Source organism: Melozone crissalis, unplaced genomic scaffold (genome assembly GCF_028551555.1).
Source record: "Melozone crissalis strain CALT ecotype California unplaced genomic scaffold, PUWL_Pcris_2 ptg000004l_1, whole genome shotgun sequence".
Lineage (NCBI taxonomy): Eukaryota > Metazoa > Chordata > Aves > Passeriformes > Passerellidae > Melozone > Melozone crissalis.
Genome location: NW_026535782.1, coordinates 16,652,374 through 16,671,427, shown reverse-complemented (window position 1 = coordinate 16,671,427; position 19,054 = coordinate 16,652,374). Strand labels below are relative to the sequence as shown.

Sequence of the window (19,054 nt, the reverse complement as noted above, 5' to 3'; positions counted from 1 at the left end):
CCTTAGTTGAACCACTGCACTCAGGAAAGCTGCCCCAAGAGGACAATTTTAACCAAGCAGCTACAGCAAAGCCAGGAGCAGGAGCTCAAGTTAGTTGGAACCCTAATCCTGCATACCTTAGCCTGCATTAAAAGAATATTACATTCATTTTACATAATACATCTTTTTAAATACATATGTATTTAGTGGTTTCACACTTCCTTTGTCTCTATTTTAACTAATTTTGATCCATTAACTTTGAATAACTTGCATAATCCAGCCAGGCAACACCAACAAATGAGACACCTCTGGCTTCTAAAAAGGAGCTGTGCAAAAAGGAATTTCTTGAGCACTTATTCATGGATGTGTCAGGCAGAAAACAGGCCAGATTCAGGAAGCAGAGCAAAGCCCAGGGCACAATAGAGACATTGTTCATGGTGTAATAGGGAGTTATGATATTTGGAAAGATGGAAACATTAGACTCGGGTAGGTGAGGGAGGAGGTGCACTGAGGCTCCACATTTGCAATGTTATACCAGCCCTCCTGCCACTCTCTCCCTCATGCCAAACCTGATGCATGGGAAAAATGCCCAAGGACCCCGGGAGGTGTCTCCTTCTGACCAGGGCTCTCTGAGGCCACTGACCCTGACAGAGAGCTCTGTGAGACTGCAGCCAGTGGGAAAGGGATGAAGTTCTCTCAAACTCCCGAGAAGCTGATTCTTCAGCAGTGCTTACACACACACTGGTAATGGCATGTTCTGTACAAGGACTGGCACAGCAATTAAAACTCACAGGCAAGCTCATTGAACATCAGCTCCCTCTACTGTAAATACATTGGGATGTGTTCTTCTGCCACCCCAGAGCTCCCCAAAATGCTCAGGTTTGACAGAAGTACTGCTCTGAAGCACTGGAAAAATGGATCCCGCAGAACCGGCAGACAGGAAGACAGCACAGATTTTTCTTTTCAGTTTTTGTGGTTATGATAATTGAGTTTTCAGTCTTCTTGCATATCCATCTTCTATATATCCATCTCTAGTTTGTCTCAAAACTAGAATAAATTTCATGATCTTAATCTAATATCTTACAAACAACTGTAGGCTACAGTCTACAGAACAGTCTGCTGCAGTAACTGCAGTCCTGCCTTTATTACTCACAATATTAATTTCTGACAGAAAATGTAATGGCTGGACCCTAACCTCTGCTGATCATTTTCCTAATTATGATGTTTTGTCTTCCTGAAAAGGTTGAAATTCTGACAAGTCTCAATATCTGATGGCTGTGTCCATCTGTACTGAAGGCTATTCTTGGTTCCAGCAGAAATCAGAGACATTTGCAGCACAGCTCAGTAACATAGCTCCATTAATTGATAAGATTTACTCAAAAGTATTACTTGAAAGGACAGAAATATTTGCTCAGGCCAGACTGAATTAAATTAATAGTTTAAACATAAAAATACAAGAGGCTGGCTTTTTAAAGAGAAACGGAAATATTTTTTGTTTTGAAATTGACCTTATTTTTTTAATATTAGACTAAACAAAAGTTTAATTTCAGATTAAACCAGTGCTCATGGTTTTACTCAGCATGAAATCCAATTAAATGATCAAAGTATCAAAAGTCAGCCAAGAGATCAACAAAGATGAGGACAGCAGAGAGGCTATCCAAGAGTGGATAGTCAGAGCCTGTAGTAAAGTCTTTGTGTAATGGAAAGCAAAGCCACAAGATCAGAAAGAATCCAAACATCCAGAGAAGGGATCAATAGCCTATCCATGAAAATGGCTCATTTATTGATTACAAAAAGGAGAAGGATGGTGTTAAAGTTGTAAGACAGGGATAGAGAGCAGAGCACTGAGATTCCAGTTTGCTTGGATGTTGAAGAACAGAGACAAAGAAGAAGATGAAAGAGTGAATAGATGAAAATACGATCAAGGAAGGTTAGCTCAGAGGAAAAGGACGCATCAAGGGGATGGGCTGAAAGCACTGAAAGAGCACTGAGAGCCAGCAAGTATCTCCAAGTAAGGAACCTGAGGGACACACAGAGCTGCCCTAGACAATGGGAGAAAGGGACAGCAGGCCAGGACATCAGCATGTCTGACAAGCATGGGTTGGAGAGATTTCAAAAAATCTCTTAAAAATTCTCATGCCATCCTTCCAATATGCTGTAGTGCAGATGGTCACATCTCATCCTTAGCCATGGGCCTCTAGAGTCCCCAAAGACAGATAATGAGAGAACAGGGATAAAAAGCAGAAAGTCAGTTTGATCAACTTAATGCTTACTTTGTACCATTCCTTTGATAGGAGAGGAATAGTCAAAGCAGATAAAACTGCTTTGAAATAGGAATTGACAAAATATATCCAGTGCATGGGTGGAACTTTATCAGAATTATGCCACAACTCATTAATCTGTATCACAGTAATGGTGTTACTTTAAAGTTAACACCAGTATTTCAAAGCAAAAGGTCTTCTGGATCTCTAGCAACTCACTGCAGACCCTTTACAGCTAATCAGTATCATTGCTTCAAAGGAAATTAAACTGTCTCCACCCAGTAACTCCAGTGGCATTTGATCTACAATTGGCTTGAAGTTAAAAATTAATTACCCTTCCAACATATTGATTACATGACTATAAATATAAAAGCAGCAGCCCAGAACAATGTACACTGACCCTCTGTTGAAACAGCATGTTTGTTTTCAAAAGGAGCTAATTAAGACAAGCTCCCGAGAAGAGGAGCGGTAAAACTAAAACCAACATTGCCATCTAGTGCATTGCTGGGGTCAGAGCACCACACAGAACCGCCTCATTCTTTATTTCACTATTTCCTCATGCTAACGAAAAAGGACTGGTAAATTAATGCCACACTCCATTTGCCTGAGGTCCCGAGGTGGGGAATATATAACTTTAAGGCAAAGACAGTCTTACATCATATTTACATTTGTATTATAGTAAAACCTCACAGTTAAATCTACTTAGTAGATTTAACTACTGACTGGGAATTACCTGAAACAAATAAAGGTCTACATTGACACTTATTCTCAGGTTCTAAATAATTTTGTTTCAAAACAGCTACACTGAAACATTTTTGTTATTTTTAGATGTTATATAGGCTGAGAGAGGAGTTGTTCAGCCTGGAGAAGGCTCCAAGGAGAGCTTACAACATCCTTCCAGTATCTGAATGGGCCTACAAGAAACCTGGAGAGGGACTTTTTATAAGGTATACAGTGACAGAAAAAGGGAAAATGGCTTTAAACTGATAGAGGGTATGTTTAGGTTAGATATCAGGAAGAAATTATTTACTGTGAGAGTGGTGAGACAATGGAGCGGGTTACCCAGAGAAGCTGTGGATGCCCCATCCCCACAGGTGCTGAAGGCCAGGATGGATGGTGCTTTGAACAACCTGCTCTGGTGGAAAGTAGCCCTGATCACTGCAGGGGCAGGCAAAGTGGGGAGAGAGGGTGTAATTAGGTGATCTTTAAGGTCTTTTCCAATCCAAGTTATAATCTTTATAATATGCACTAAAAGAGATAAAACTTTCTGCATATGTTTCAAAGCTTTGTATTAGAATCACAGAATACATTGAGTTGGAAGGGACCCACAAGGATCATCAAAGTTGGACTCCTGGCCCTGCACAGGACAACCCCAAGAATCACACCATGTGTCTGAGAGCATTGTCCAAATGCTTCTTCTTGAACTCTGTCAAGCTTGGTGCTGTGGCCGCTTCCCTGGGGATCCTGTTCCAGTGACCAAAAACCTCCTGGGTGAAGAATCTTTTCTGAATATACAACCTAAACCTCCCCTGACTCAGTTTCATGCTGTTTCCTCAAGTCCTGTGACTGGTCACAAGAGAAAAGAGATCAGTATCTGCACTGCCTCTTCCCCTCATGAGGAAGCTGTGACTGCAATGAGGTCTCTCCTCAGTCTCCTCCAGGCTGAACAGACCAAGTGACCTCAGCCTCTCCTCACACAGCTTCCTCTCAAGGCTCTTCACCTTCCTCGTAGCCTCCTTTGGACACTCTCATAGCTTTGTATCTTTCTTACACTGTGGCACACAGAACTGCCCAGAATATTCAAGGGGAGGCTGCCCCAGTGCAGAGCAGAGCAGGACAATCCCCTCCCTTGCCTGGCTGGTGATGCTGTGCCTGATGCCCCCCAGAACACAAGGTGATCTTCCTGGATGCCAGGGCACTGCTGGCTCACATCCAACTGGCCACAGACCAGGACCCCCAGGGCCCTTTCTGCAGCACAGCTTTCCAGCATCTCATTCCTCAGTCTGTACCTACATGCAGGGCTCCCTTTCAGGTAAACAGAATACAGATTTGGCTCCCTTTTCCCAAAATCCTACACAGTCCTCCCACTGTATCTAGCATCACACTTGGCCCTTTACACTACATTAAAGTACATTCATTGTCAGCTTTTAATATAGACTGCCTTAAACTACAAAAGAGACCCTGAAATTAAGGCTGTATATCCTGCAGCAGGAAAAAAAAGATTACAATCTCTATGCCAATTGCCTCACATTCCCTCCCACCCTAAGGACTCATATTTCACCAGAGTTTTTTGTATAGCCTGGTATCACTAATCTTTAATCCATAAAATATAGTGTCAGGCACGTCTCAGTTGACATTGGGCACACAGATGTGTGCAGCATGCAGAGAAGTCAAGCACACATCCTTCAGACTTTGCAGCTTTATTCATCAGCTTCCCCCTGACATCAGGGGAACTAGTCCCTTGACATTCACTGAAAACACTTCACTATTTGTTTTGGTTTCCCTTTTGTTTTGTTTTGGTTGGCCAAGAGAAACTCCTGTAAATGTTAAAACATAAAACCCTTGCTATGACATGGACCTGGCCCATTTTAGTCCATTCCTCCCCACCTTGTGCCATGGGCAGGATCAGGCCCTCACCTCTGTCCTTCCCAGCCTCTGCCATGAGCAGGGCTGGTCACCAGCCTGTGACTCCCAGGATGTCCACCATGCACACAACTAAACCCCAATTTTCCAGGTTTAGAGAGCTGCAACAGACTTTTGTGACTCAGCAGGGTTTATTAACAGAGCATTTGAAAAATCCTTCCCTGGAACACAGCCCACAAGAAGAGACAGGCTATATTGCATGGAAACTGTGAAAGGCAGTGTGCTGTAAGAAAAAAAATTACATGAACTCTGCTTCCCTTTTCTCCCCACCTTCCCATTTCCCCACTCCTTTCCTAGGTGCTCTCTATCTTCCCTGGCTCCCAGGAGAATCCCCAGCAGACAAGGCAGCGAGCAATGGTGGAATCAGCAGTCTGATGTGGCTCAGAGCACAGACTGTGACTAAAAGGAATGTAGAGCCAAATCTAGAAACAAGTGGCAATGAAGAGTTAAACCACCAGAAATTAACACATACAGCTCCAACCATCCTGTACAGCACAAGGGGATGGCCAGAAAACCACGTGTGATCACACAAGTTGCATGAGGAAGCTGGACTCAGTTACAGCAGTTCTGTGTGTGAGCTTAACCAGGTTTAGAAACAGCTCTTCAAGTCACCACGTCAGCAAGCAGCACAGGAAGGCAGTTGTCCACCTGTGTCTTACATCTCCACCATCTTTTCTTCTAGGTCTTTCACAGGTTATCCAGCTCTCATCTTCTGCTACCATTACATTCCAAGAAAACTCTCTCTTGTCCTGTGTTGCACCCGAAACATCTATAAAGGCACCTTGCTGCTCTTCTTCCCCCTTTCCCTAAAATTACTTTTGAGGGCCACAAAAGTTTAAAAAACAAATAATAGGGAGACTAGAGAACCCTCGTCATCACACTTACAGATCTAGATATCCCACTTCCGCTTGTAGCTCTTCATCACTTCATCCTACACATCACAACAGAAACATGAGAATTCCTTTTTTTTCTGCATTTCCTGATCTGACATGAGAGACTAAAACCAGAACTTCAAAATCCCCCTGTGAGGAAGGAAGTGGAGCACAGTATTTGCACTAACTTTCCACAGATTGCAAAAGCCTGACCTTACCATTTGGGAGGCATGTGCACCAGGCTTTTCCTCAGACTGACACTGATCCATATCAGTCAGGGATATCATTATAGCACAGCAACTGGAATTAAAACAGGCACAGGTATGTACAAATGCAGTTCTCTAAAAATTGGAAAACTGGTTGAAGTGCATGTGGAATAAAACTTTGTTCCCTTTCAGGATCAAAAGCATTTTCTTTGGTTTGAAATAATTCATCTAGATATTAAAAATTTTTAGCGAGTTATTATTTACTACCAAACTACAGTTACAGTTATGAGGTTTTTCATTCCCAGTTAGTCGCTACAAAAGGCTTTCTAAAGTGCCACAAAGATGGAAATGACAGCTTTTTTTTGGAGTAAATATAATGATTTATTCCTCTGTGCATTTCTTGAGCCTGGGGAAATGAAATCAGTAAAATCAGACCTTTCATCTTCGCATTATTTTTTTTCTGAATTTCTCTTCTTAACAAAAAAATTACTTCTTGGTGAGTTGTTGAGGACATTATGGTGGGATGTATTTTCTCTGGGTTTGCATTAGATGTTTGTCAATTGTCTTCATGACAGCTGAGGGAGAACAATCCCTATAACGTAATTTACCGCAACAACAAAAAGTATTTTCCCTTTTTTCAAACTTCTCAGGAATAAACAGAATTGTAATCTAATTAAAAACTTATTCCCATTGAGATAATCAACAGTGGAAAAACAGGGAGTGCAAATTCTTCCTTTTAAACAATTGAATAAGAGCTTGTCCATATGAAGCCTATGAAGTTGGTCACAGCTGAACTTCAAAACAAGAATTTGTTGATTAATTATGCTTGTTTTGAACTTATAAAATTAATAATACAATGGATAATTTCTGAACTAACTTTGTTACGCCTCTGATAATAATCTTGCTCTTTGCAAGAGACCTCTGTACCATTATAAACCAAATTAAGTGTAAAATTGAGGCCTTAGAATAAGAAAATGTAGGAGGTTTAGGTCAAACAAGTTGAATGCTACCTTGGGACAATGTATACGGATATAAAACTTAGCATTCCCTCAGACACAACGCACATTTATCTGTAATCTTCCTTGATTCCTGCTCATTTAATTTACCTGACCTTATCCACAGTCATCATCAGCTTCAGAATCCATGTGGGTAAAATCTTGGCTCTCTTGCAGTCTCAAATTTTCTATGACAACAGAAAATTGAGAACAATGCAATTACTACAGTCATATATAGGACTACTTTGGCTAAAGTCAAATGGCAAGATAAATTCTCCAGTATCTTTTACATCTAATGGGGTTTCACTGAGTTCCAGTGCAGTGTTAAGAAATGACAGATCTCCCAAGGAGATCTTGGGCTCTAAGGCCATGGGTGAGTCCTGGCTGCTACAGGCAAATTGCACCACTGTCTCAACCAGTCTTTGATTCAACAGAACACTGCAGAACAACAGCAAAAAAAGGAAAAACAAAACAACAAAAAAACCAAACAACAAACAAAATAAAGCACACAAACAAAAGAAACATGTTTTAATAGATCAGTGTGATTTTATCAAGACACAACATGACAACTGTTTCAAAAGTAGATAACAGAAATAATGTTCCTACAGGAACATTTGGACACTGTCCTGACTTTCACAAGTATTCAGGTCTTTTAATGAGGTCAGAAGCAAGCGTGCTCAAGTGCTTATGCTGTTTATCATTCACATGCCCAACATTCAAAAATAAAATTCTTTTATTTCAAAATCCAACCTTCTCTTCCTACTATTTCTTTCACAAGATCAAAAATAAAGGCCCCACACCACTGTTAAGCAGCATGAAGTACCACTGACTCTGTGAGGCATTTCTCTCTACACTAGCCCAGAAATTCTCAGCTCTTTACTCACATCTGCTTGAATGGTTTATCTTTATTGAGATTTTATCTACATAAGACATTCAGTTCTACAGAAAATAAAACAAAAAAGGAATTTGGACTCCTACAGTGAATCTCAACTTCATTAAACAAATCAGCACATTTACCATTTCCTGTTGAAAAATAAAATTGCCAAACAATGTCTCCTTTAAAACGAAAGTAAATAAATCCAGCTGGAAGACTACACTTCCTTTTTTTTTTTTTTTTTGAGAAAGGAATAACTAAAAATATAAGCAAGAACCAGGCTCAGTGAAAGGGAAGGAAAGGAATTTTTATGTTTTCTAATGGAGCTTTTCAAAATCAGGCAGCTGCTCAAATCCTGTGAGCTGCTGTTCTATTCCTGTAACAATTTGATGGCCGGGACAAGCAGCGCTCCAAGCTCCTTTGCTCTCCTCAGTTTTGCTTTCTCAATCTGTCCTGGTACAGAGCAGAGTCAAACAAAGAGGAACACCAAAAGAGAGCGAGACTGGTTCAGCCTGGAGAAGTTTTGGACTTGCTGTAAGGCACACTGCTAACTGCATACCTCTGTATGGGGTGCAGAACCCTTACACTTTGATTCTGGTCTGTTTACTAATTCTCAGCCTGTTCTCTTCCTTTGTTAATTCCAAATCCTGCTTTATCTCCATATTATCAATAGCTACTGATGCAGCATTCCTGATGTCTGAGTAGGAGCTGCAATAAAAGGCAGAACAGAAGTACAGCCCTCCTGGTACAAAGTCCTTTGTGCATAAATATGTGATTTACCACCTGGAGTTCAGCTTCCCTAGGGAGCACAGAGCAGTGCTGAACTGCAAGGGTAGTCCTCTCTCCTTCCCTTAGCTTTTTAACTTCAGCTGCCCCTTGTGCTCTTCCCTTGGCCCTTGTGCCTCCTCTGGTCCATCACCTTCTTTCCTTTTGATCTCCTAACAGTAAACGGGGATTTGGCTGTCATAATAACAGGTACCTAATATTTAGACATCTGGGTCTGAACTCATATAGACAATAACCTTGTCCCAAGAAAGGTGTCTCAACTAGGTCAGATGAATCTCACCTTTGGTTGCTTATTTCTCCCTGTTGATGGAAGCTGAGGGTCATGAGCTGAGACTCAGGTGTTTATCAGCTAAGTATCAAAAATACTCCCCAATAATCCCATTTTAAATACTCAATATAACCTTTTTACAGATGATTCATTTGACCATTCCACTGATTCTGTAGCCTGTATTCTTCGGACATAGGGGATTTGATTGTAGGTTTCTCCAAATGTGTTAGTTATCTTTGCTGTCTTAGTATGCAAGCTTTTTAAAAGGCACAGTGTTAGCTATTAAAATGTAGTCTACAGTGGCCAACTTCTTTTCTTTACCTGTCCTTTGACTCCTTGAATGTATTTTTTGATAATACATAATACAGACTCGCAAAAGGGCTTAATCCAAAATTCTTTCAAGAAAGAATCCTGATTTCCTTCTGAAATGTAAAAGGAAGTAATCAACCAAAGATTAGCGACTTATAAAAATCTTTCATTACAGAAAATCTACAGAATGTAGTACATCCTCCAGGTTAAACAAGTAGGCCTCAAACACACCTCTCATGAGATTGTCCTTTGAGCAGATGCAATAGATAAAATGTCAATCACTTGCCTTGATAAAGAAGAATGAAAATGCAATTTATTCTTCTCTGCATTGTTGATCTCAATGTTCAGGACCAGTGCAGAAGGCCAGAGGCGTGCTGTGCTAACCACTGTCACCCCACTGCCAATCCTCAGGATGGCTTTAGCACAGAAACTGCACTTCTCTCAAGCCACACTGGTTGCCCTGCAGGGAGACCTTGCAGTGAGGAGCTCTGTGCTCTCTCTCCAATGCAACTCAAGGACCTGGGGTCTGGCTCAGCAGTCAATACAGAAAAAAATGACAGAAGCAGTTCAGCAAAATAGCAAGGTACTTGACTGATAGCTCTACTATGTCTGATCAGATTAAGTAAAACTCAATAGCTGTTGTTCGTGGAGTGAGTGGGTTGTTTTTATAATTAATTCATTTTTCTCCCACTACATCACTAAACCACATGCTGCTCATCAGACAGATCTCCTAGCCCATGGTGAGCTTCACGTAGTGGGACTAGACAGCTGCTAAGACATGAGCTAGCTAGTAAGCAACAGGATATTCTGCTGTTCTGTATGTGATTGTAGTGCAAATTAGCCTTTCATCAATGTGTAGAGACAATGACACATGACAATATATGAATTTTGTATATGAGATTTACTGGTTGGAAATTGGCTGTATTCAATTTAAAACAGCAGGCAGAGATATACGACTTCCTAGAAGATGCATTTACATTCCAAACTAACTCATGTATCACTGCTATATCCAAAAACACTTCTCAATCTTGACAGCCTTAAGCCCCATATCCTGAAATTTTTTCTGCATCTCCAGGATTATTTTCAGTCCTCCTTTAAAATCCCTCTGAAATTTCCGTATTCTTCCTGAGAAGACACACAAACAGTCCAAAATACTTTAGTCACAAAGTTACATTATTTCTGCATGATTATTCATTAAGTCCTAAGGTCACAGTAAAGTACCTGTGAGGGTACTAATAAGAAGATTCACATCAGTTTCTATCAAGACTACAGGGTCCTCATCTGAATCATTCACTTCATCTTGTTCGTTTCAGCAAACTTCCAAGAAAAATCTGGTGTAAACATGGTACATCCAACAGACAGATACATTAACTTACAAGAAAACTGTTCACATTTATCTGAGAAAATCTACCTTTTTGAACTATCTTCCTGATAGACATTAAATAAAGCAACACCCATGGCAATATATGGCAATATCCCTCAGCTGGCAAACCCCAAGGCGTGTTAAAAATTAACAGAAGCATTTCACAGACCTCAGGCAGTTTCTCTTAAGACTCCTGGGTGGAAGTTATAAAGTACTGTTGCATGACACTGAATGCTGCACAATGCTGTTCCCTGCTACAGACCATTACCTTTTATTATTGAGATATAAAATCTATAATACATGCAAAATATTCAAAACCCAGATATCTCTTAGATACATATCTTCTTCTATACTTTACTATACATATCTTCTGTTCTATACTTTACTCTAAATCTAGCAATGGTCTTGTCAAACATTAGCTTTGGTTGTCATTTATCTTGTTCCTCACATAAATACACTACTGTCCATTATCTTTATCCTCCACGGCTTCAGGTATTTTAAATCTTTCTTCAACTGAATCAGCCATATTTTCCAACCTATACATTAATTATTTTTACTTATTTTCATTTACATATTTTCATTATATACTGACTTTCTTTGTGCCATTAGAATATCCACATTTGGCTTGAACCACTTTTTGTCCAAATTCACTTTCCTTCACTTTCTTGTGGCAGTCCTCTTACGGCATCTAGAGTAACAATTCTAGAAAAATTCTAGGACACATCTAGAAAAATTCTACAGGTATAGGCATATTTTGTTCTGCTGCACTTTGGCAGCATTTGTGCAGAAATATTTGTGCAAGAAAGACAGATGCGGATGAATTCCACAACATAACAAGATCCTTGGGCTTGAAGCTGGCTACATTCACACCACTAACCATGACTGATGTGAGTGTATGTCAGCACCTGTGATTTTCCCCTCAACGATCAGCTTTTCCTTGTTCATCATAACTGAGATGAAGTACACTGTGCTGGACATTAAGAAATTGTATTTTTAAGTGTTACCAAAGAGTAACCACCAGCCCAGAGGCAACCCTTGCAAGTCATCATCCCAAATCCCCGTGGAGCTGCAATGTCACATTGCTGGATGACAATCTTCACAATTTCTTAGTCTGGAGGTAAATAACTTTCAATCTACTTATTTTTCTCCCACTGACGCCATCCGTGTCCAATTTCTACAGTACAAATCACTTCACACATTTCTGTCGCTGATATTAGACCGAGCTTCCCACAGCCTCCCCCAGCACCTGTGGGGTGCCCAGGCCCCGGCACTCACTGAGCGCCCGCTGCCATGGGGCTGAAGCCTGGCCTGGACACTCTGCTCCTGCCTGGGGCTGGTCTCTTCTCCCAGGCAACCAGGGACAGGACTGGAGGACACAGCCCTCAGCTGTGCCAGGGGAGGTTTATTCTGGATGTTGGGAGGGATTTCTTCACTGAGAGAGCGATTAGAGATGGAAATAGGCTGCCCAGGGAGGTGGGAGGGGCGCCATCCCTGGAGCTGTTTAAGACGAAACTGGATGCGGCACTGACGCCATGGTCTATTGAACAGATGATGATCGTCACAGGCTGGACTCGATGACCTCAGAAGTCTTCTCCAACCTAACCTTTGAGAGTTTGACTTCCGGCTGCCCATAGTTCCATATGCGGTTCAAACCCTTTCAGGATCCCCCATTTCCCATTCCCAACGCACCTCCCCTCCCCAGGATCCCCCATTTCCCATTCCCAACACCCCCCTCTGCCCAACACCCCCCTCTGCCCCGGGATCCCTCATTTCCCATTCCCAACGCCCCCCTCTGCCCCGGGATCCCCCATCTCCCATTTCCCATTCCCAACTCGCCCCTCTGCCCCGGGATCTCCCCTTTCCCATTCCCAACGCCCCCGTCTGTCCCGGGCTCCCCCATTCCCCATTCCCCATTCCTCATTCCTCATTCCCCATTCCCCATTCCCCATTCCCCACGCGCCCCCGGCCCGCTCCGTCCCAGGCTCCCCGCCCGCCGCGCGCGCACGCGCACAGGGCACCGCCCCCGCAGGGAGCGCGCGCGGGTCCCGCCCTTCCTGCCGGGAAGGAGGAGCGGGAGGGGGTGGTGCAGCCGGACGGGAAGATGGCGGACCTGGAGGAGCAGCTGTCCGATGAGGAGAAGGTAGGGATGGATGGATGGATAGGTTGCGCCGAGCCGCGCCGCCCTCCTGTCCTCCGTCCCTCCGGGCCGGCGGCGCTCCCGTTTCAGCGTGGCCGGCAGGCGGGCCCGGCCGCAGCAGGGGCGGGCGGAGGGCCGGGGCTGAGGCCGGGGCAGGGCCGGCCCGGCCCGGCCGCATCTCCCGCCGCGCCTTGTACGGTGCGGGGCCGGGGGGCGGCGCCGGGGCCCCGCGGGGGCGGCTGCCGCTGCTCGGCCGGTCCCTGCGGCCGCCCCCGGCCGGCGTGCGGGGCTCGGGGCCGGCGGGGAGCGGCAGGAGAGACGCGGAAGGGCTCTCCCTTCCCCCACCTCCACTTCCCGTTCCGAGGCGCCGGGCCCCTGCCGCCGGCCGCTCCGAGGCACCGGCCTGCCGGCCCCAGGCAGCCCCGGGAGGACATGGGATACGTGTGAGCTACGGGAGGAGGGAGCCGTGGGGATGAGGAAGGCTGTTTTGCTTCCTGCTAGGAGGCAGAAATTGGGGAAGTGGGAGGTCAAGGAGCAGAGGGACTGTGTTAGAGATGTATCACGTACTCCTTGTGCGGCACTTGGAAACTCAGATTTAAGGCGGATTTTTCCAGAAAAGTCTCAAAAGGAGCCGGGTGTTTTGTGAGGCCTCAGTTATCACTGCTCCTTGTCATTCTCTGGGGGATTCAGCTTCACAGCAGCTGCCTGTTTCCAGGCTAGGGTGTGGTGTTTCGTGTACATGGTGCACTGCTTCTGCCTTTATGTAATTCATGCTCTTGCTCACTTTCCCTTTAAAAACTCACATTTTCATGTCTGTGGAAGTTGTGACATGACTCAAATGTGGAAGGCATCAAAAAATGATGTTTCAAACTTATTTGAAGTTAGAAGGTTGTCTAGAATATCCAAGTGGTTACAGTAATACGGATTTTCTGTTTGACCCTGTTTTATAAGTAGAGATGCACTGGTATGCCTAGGAGTGCATAGCACCTAGATCTTGCTAGCCTTTTTCCAAGAAGTTTGAAGACTCTGCCTTTCTCTACTTAATTCTCATTCCAAGGCCCCCTCTCTGTTGATACAAGTAGTAATGTGATCCAGAAGTGTAAGTGGTAATTGTGTTTTTTCTACCCCTTATAGAAAATACAAGTACACTAATCCAGTACACTGTTGCAGAAGGTATTCTGAAAATACTTTTACTGTAAGTTATCTTGCCATCAGTGAATGGTTAAGATTGGAAGGGATCCTTGGAAATCGTATTGTAGAGTCATCTAGAGCAGGCTGCCCACTACTGTGTGCAGGGGGCTTTTGGAAATCTCTAGGGATGCAGACTCCACAGCCTCCTTGGACAGCCTGTGGCTGTGCTCGGTCACCCTTGTAGTGAAAAAGTGTTTCCTTGTGCTCGGGTGGCACCTCCTATGTTTCATTTTGTGCCCATTGCTTCTTGATCTGTCAAATAATAAAAGACAGAATGACAGTTTTGTCTCTGTATGATCTTGGCAGCACTGCCTGTGCTTTTGTGGCTGATGGAGTCAAGTTCTGAACTTTCTTCCACTCACTGATTTTGTTTTTTCTTTTCTCCGAAAATAAATGCAGAGACTCATAGAGACCCTTCCTGCCTTGGTATAAGTGAATAGAATGAGCACTCATCCGTTGTAAATTTAAATTGATTTCTCTAGTAGTCCCATATTAAATTGATTGTCCTGTATGAGTGGAATTTTCCAACCTTGAGAGTCTGTTTTATTGGCTAAGAAACCAAAGATGGGTAACACTGCAAACTCATGGAAAATATACATGTGGCAATATACATGTGATACCTTAAGATTTTATTTCTGATGCATTAAGCTGTGCCCTTGTTGTACAATAAAATTGTTATTTCGTGTATTCAGTTCTACTGAGCTTAAAAAAAATGAGCTGGATGGCATTTGACAAACACACCCTTCTCACTCATCCAGTTGGGACTATAAATAAATGCAGGAGTAGATGCAAAGAGGCAAGCATTGATTTTCATGAGAAATAAATCACATTGCTCCTTTATATCCTTTCCTTTCATGATACAGAACTGGTAATATTGGAGGCTGATGCAGATGATGGTGGTGGTGTAGTTTTATAGATAATTTCAGTAGAGACATAAGTAGAACCCTGAAACTCCTCAAGGAGGAAAGAAGGTGAACCAAATAACAGAATGTTTTTTGTCTCAGACTTGTAATAATGGTGTATGAGCACAAATAAGTAGGAAATTGAGTGATGTAATGATAGGGCAGGTTCAGAAAGGTCTTTGATTCATATCTTACTTCATGTTAGTCAAAAGATTTGAAGTGTTGCAAAGGCAGTAGGCAGTTCCATGTACCTTACTATTGCTGGATTTAAGATGACTGTGCTTAGCTGTAGCACAATTCACATTTAAAACCAGCAGTGTTCAGCATAATTGAGAATACAGAAAGGGCATAATTGGAATAATGACAAACCAGATTGTTACAGTTCAGGTAAATGATCTTTAAAACCAAGGAAGGAGAAGAACCAGAAAGAGCATTTCAATATTCAAGACAATTTTGAACTCAATCTTGTTCATCAGATTCCCATTTTTAAAGAGATTTTTGAAGCCTTGTTTTTCTTTCAGTGATGCAATGTGTGTTGCATCATTGCAACAATACAAGGATTATTTGTAGCAAATAAGGTGTGTACGGTTTGTGTGGATCCAAAGATCTGAAGTTGGACCATTGCCAGGGAAAGTTTCTGGTTTTAGCATCCAGGAGCAGCGATTTTTCAGTGCTAAAGCTTTTGTGATCCACAGTGTTGCATTATTCACATAGGTCACTGAAAGTTCAGAAGCTTTTAGGTATGTTGAATAACATAAGTTTGTTTGTTTATTGGTTCAGTTTGTTTATTTAAAAACGGGGTGTGAGAGGTGGAAACCTTGAAGCCCTGAACTCTGGAGTAGCAGTCACCACATCTGCACCCTTCCTATAGATGATGCATCATCACTGAACAAGTTCTGAATGCAAAACCTATTCAGCTGCTCAGGATATTTGAAGTAGTTTTGTTAAAGTCTAGTAACCATTTTTTGCAGTTCAATTTTATTCCATTTAACTAGAAATTGTTTTCTTACCTTTGTAGCTACAAAAAAACTAATAAACATATATAAAAATATTTTAATTAGCATATTAGTGGGAATATTAAAGGTACAACTTATGTACATGAGTGTAGGCCATAATTAATCATAGATACTGATTTTACTGTAAAAGTTGCATTTGTTAATGTAAATACTCATTTACAAACAATGGCACAAATGAAAAACAGCACAGAAACCAGTTAAATCCTAAAACTAGTGTTCTCTAGTCCATTTTTGGTGACTTGAAGGGACATGTTTTCTGTAGGTTTGGTTGGGGTTTTTTGTTTTTAATGTGAATCTGCAAAGCACAGGAGTTAAATAGCTGTGTATGACTTGAGATACAGCCTCAGAAAATCAGGATGTCTTCAGGGAGGAAAGGATAACACATGAAGTTTTTAAATACTAAATTAACTTGCATTCCTTAAAATGCTGAACATAATAAACATGGGAATTGTCAAACTTTTATTTTTGAAAGGAACTACACCTCTTTCAGCAAGTTTATATCTCAGTAGTTTCACTTTTTTGGGAAGATGGGGTTTAACAGTGTCATTAGAAGAAAACTTGGCTTATAAAGAGGAAGCAGTCCCATTTGTGAAAGTGAGCCTGGATGGCTTCCAGGTATTTCCTGGTGCATTGGGTAACTTTGTAACTTCTTAAATTTGTAGATTTTGACACCTAATTTACCTAATAAAGTTAAACTAAACTCTGCAGTGTAGTTTTGTCAGATTAAGGAAAACCATTTCTTATGTCAGTGCTTTGGAATGAGAAGTCTATGCCAGTAAAATGAATCTCTCACCTGCAGTGTTGTTTTTTAGAGCATAATACATTTACAGCAGATTGCACTTGCATGTACAAGCCCTCCAATGTGAAAGGCTCAGGTACTTTTCTCAATGCAAATATAAACCTTTTTCCTAAAACTGCTTTGAAAGCATTAGTGGAATTTTTGACAGAAAAAAATGGTACTTTTCTAGTTTACATGTGTTAAAGCAATTCCTTTGCTCTACATCATTCATTTTGAAAGTATTTAGACTTCTGATTTTCAGAATTGTATCAAATGAGACTGTAGATGAGTAGGAGGTGCATTTGAATAACCCTTTCTGGGTATAATTGCACTGTAATCTATAAAGTAAACTTTAAGTCTTGCAAGTGTCCTTGATAACATTTTGATGAAATTCTTTAGTAAGAATGAGGAAGTTAGGAGTGCTTTTCAGACTGCCACGTAATTTTGAATATTGGAGCCCTTCCAAGATTAAATATTTTCATGTCCATCTCAGGATATGTATGAAAATATGTGTGAAGATAGAATGTTGTCTTGAGTTAGTTTGGTTTTGTTTTTTTTTAACTAAAAATGCATCAATACCGTTGAGATTGAAGGACAGGTATTTGAATCACTTTCTTGGGAAACTGTTAAACACTGTCTGAAGAAGTGATCATATACTGTATGTGTAACTGCAAATAACAACTTGGTTTGCTTCTACAGTCATACTGGCTGGAAGAAGTTTCTGAAGGTAACTCAAATGCTGGTTAGTCAAAATGGGCCAGCTGAGATAAGGTTGCTTAGGGACTTGCCCTTTGAGTTTTGGGTATCTCCAGGAACAGAGACTGTACTAGCTGTCTGGGTGAGGTGTTGCAATGTTTGTCTAAGCCCACAGTCAGAAACTTATCCTAATTTCTAATTGTTGCAACTTGTGTGCACTGCTGCTTGTCTTTTACTGTGTACCTCCATAGTAAGTTACTGTGCAAATCAAAATTGTTTGCCTTTTGACAAGTGAAAAGTAACTACTTGAAGCTTGATGATGAATCCAAATGAAACCTGTTATTATAAATAAAAGATCAGTGATTTCTAAAACTTTAGGTCATATAGTCTTTCCTTAGTATTAGCGTGAAGAAATGGGGTACCCTTTGGGGATGATGACTTGTACCATGTTAGGGAGTATTGGAGTATTGACAATGCAGTGGCACCTCAGGACCATCAAAAACCCCCTTCTCGCTGTCTTTGTACCCTCAAAACTTCTTGCAGAAGCTTGCTGCCTAGGAAACATCCTAGCTCAAGTGGATAAGAGAAACAAATTGAAGCAAAAATAGAGTAATAGGACAAGTTATTGGCAAATATAGAGATGAAACTGGAGACATTATTTTATGATATAACAGACATGATTTTATTGCCTACCAATACCGTCTTCAACCTACAAGTTCTGCTGTGAAATTCTATTTTCGGTTAGTTTCAATATTGGCAGTCAAAAAAGAACGGGAAAAGGGTAGCTTTAGCTTTTAGCTGCATTATTTAGCAAACCCCTGCATTTTTTACAGGCAGCCCTGTGTACTATTCACTTTCAGGTTCTGGGAGTGGGATGTAAAGGAGTTGAAAGTGCTCACTGAGAAATGAAAGCAGGTTTTTGAGCATGCAGCAATAACTTTTTTAATCCTTGAGTAAAAAACTTCTGAAATGGAAAATACTTCAAATACTTCCTTAGCTTGACAGAGGGCATTAAAATATTGAATAGGTAACTCAGAGAGAGAACTGTAAGATGCTGGAACTGGGAGAGGGAGACATAACAGTTAGGGTGGTACCTGATTCCATCCATTTTCATAGAGAAAGCTCTGTTATGTTCTTTTTCTCTCACCCCTGCTATTGAATCTGGGCTTAATGCCCTTGGGGTATCTCATTATAACAAGTTATCTCGGTGTAGGAGATATAAAAACTTTAAAAACTTGAGCTTTGCAGTAGAAGAATACTTTGCAAATATGAACCAAGTGCTTTTTAGCTTCCATTGGATACCACTTTGTAAAGACTGCTGAGAGAGTCTGCAGCTGAGGATCATGTGTGTTGATGTCCCTGTAACAGGACATCTTGGGTTTTTGTGGGAGATGACGCTGTTGGTTTCTTTCTTTACGAAGTCTTAGTTAGCCATTTCTTATACCATTTACTTCTCAAATAAAACTTAATGCTTTTGCTTTTCGTTAAATGTAAAATTTTACTACTTTTTCAGTTTTCAGTGAATGACTTTTGCAAGGAAATAATTTTTTTATGCTGCTTAACTGTTTTCTATCTGTTCTATAAGCTTAGGTATGAAGTTGCTTGGCTACAATTGTATATATAATTCTAAATAGTTGTATGTAAATATATACATTAAACAATATATACATAAATAGCCATGTATAAATATATATATAATAAAAGGTTTCCAATTTTATATGCTCAGGAGTAATACGAATAACTACAGAATACCATGGGGGAGATTTATCTTCCCTTGT

At 41.4% G+C, this 19,054-nt stretch overlaps 1 protein-coding gene across 1 annotated transcript in view; it reads left to right on the top strand.

Annotated features, from left to right (window-relative positions):
- The first annotated feature begins 12,608 nt into the window (after positions 1-12,608).
- CAPZA2 (capping actin protein of muscle Z-line subunit alpha 2) overlaps positions 12,609-19,054 on the top strand; it is a 32,310-nt gene continuing 25,864 nt past the window's right edge. Inside the window, exon 1 of the mRNA XM_054276438.1 lies at positions 12,609-12,696. Coding sequence (XP_054132413.1) covers positions 12,658-12,696 — 39 coding nt within the window. The 5' untranslated portion in view covers positions 12,609-12,657. The remainder of the gene's footprint in view (positions 12,697-19,054) is intronic.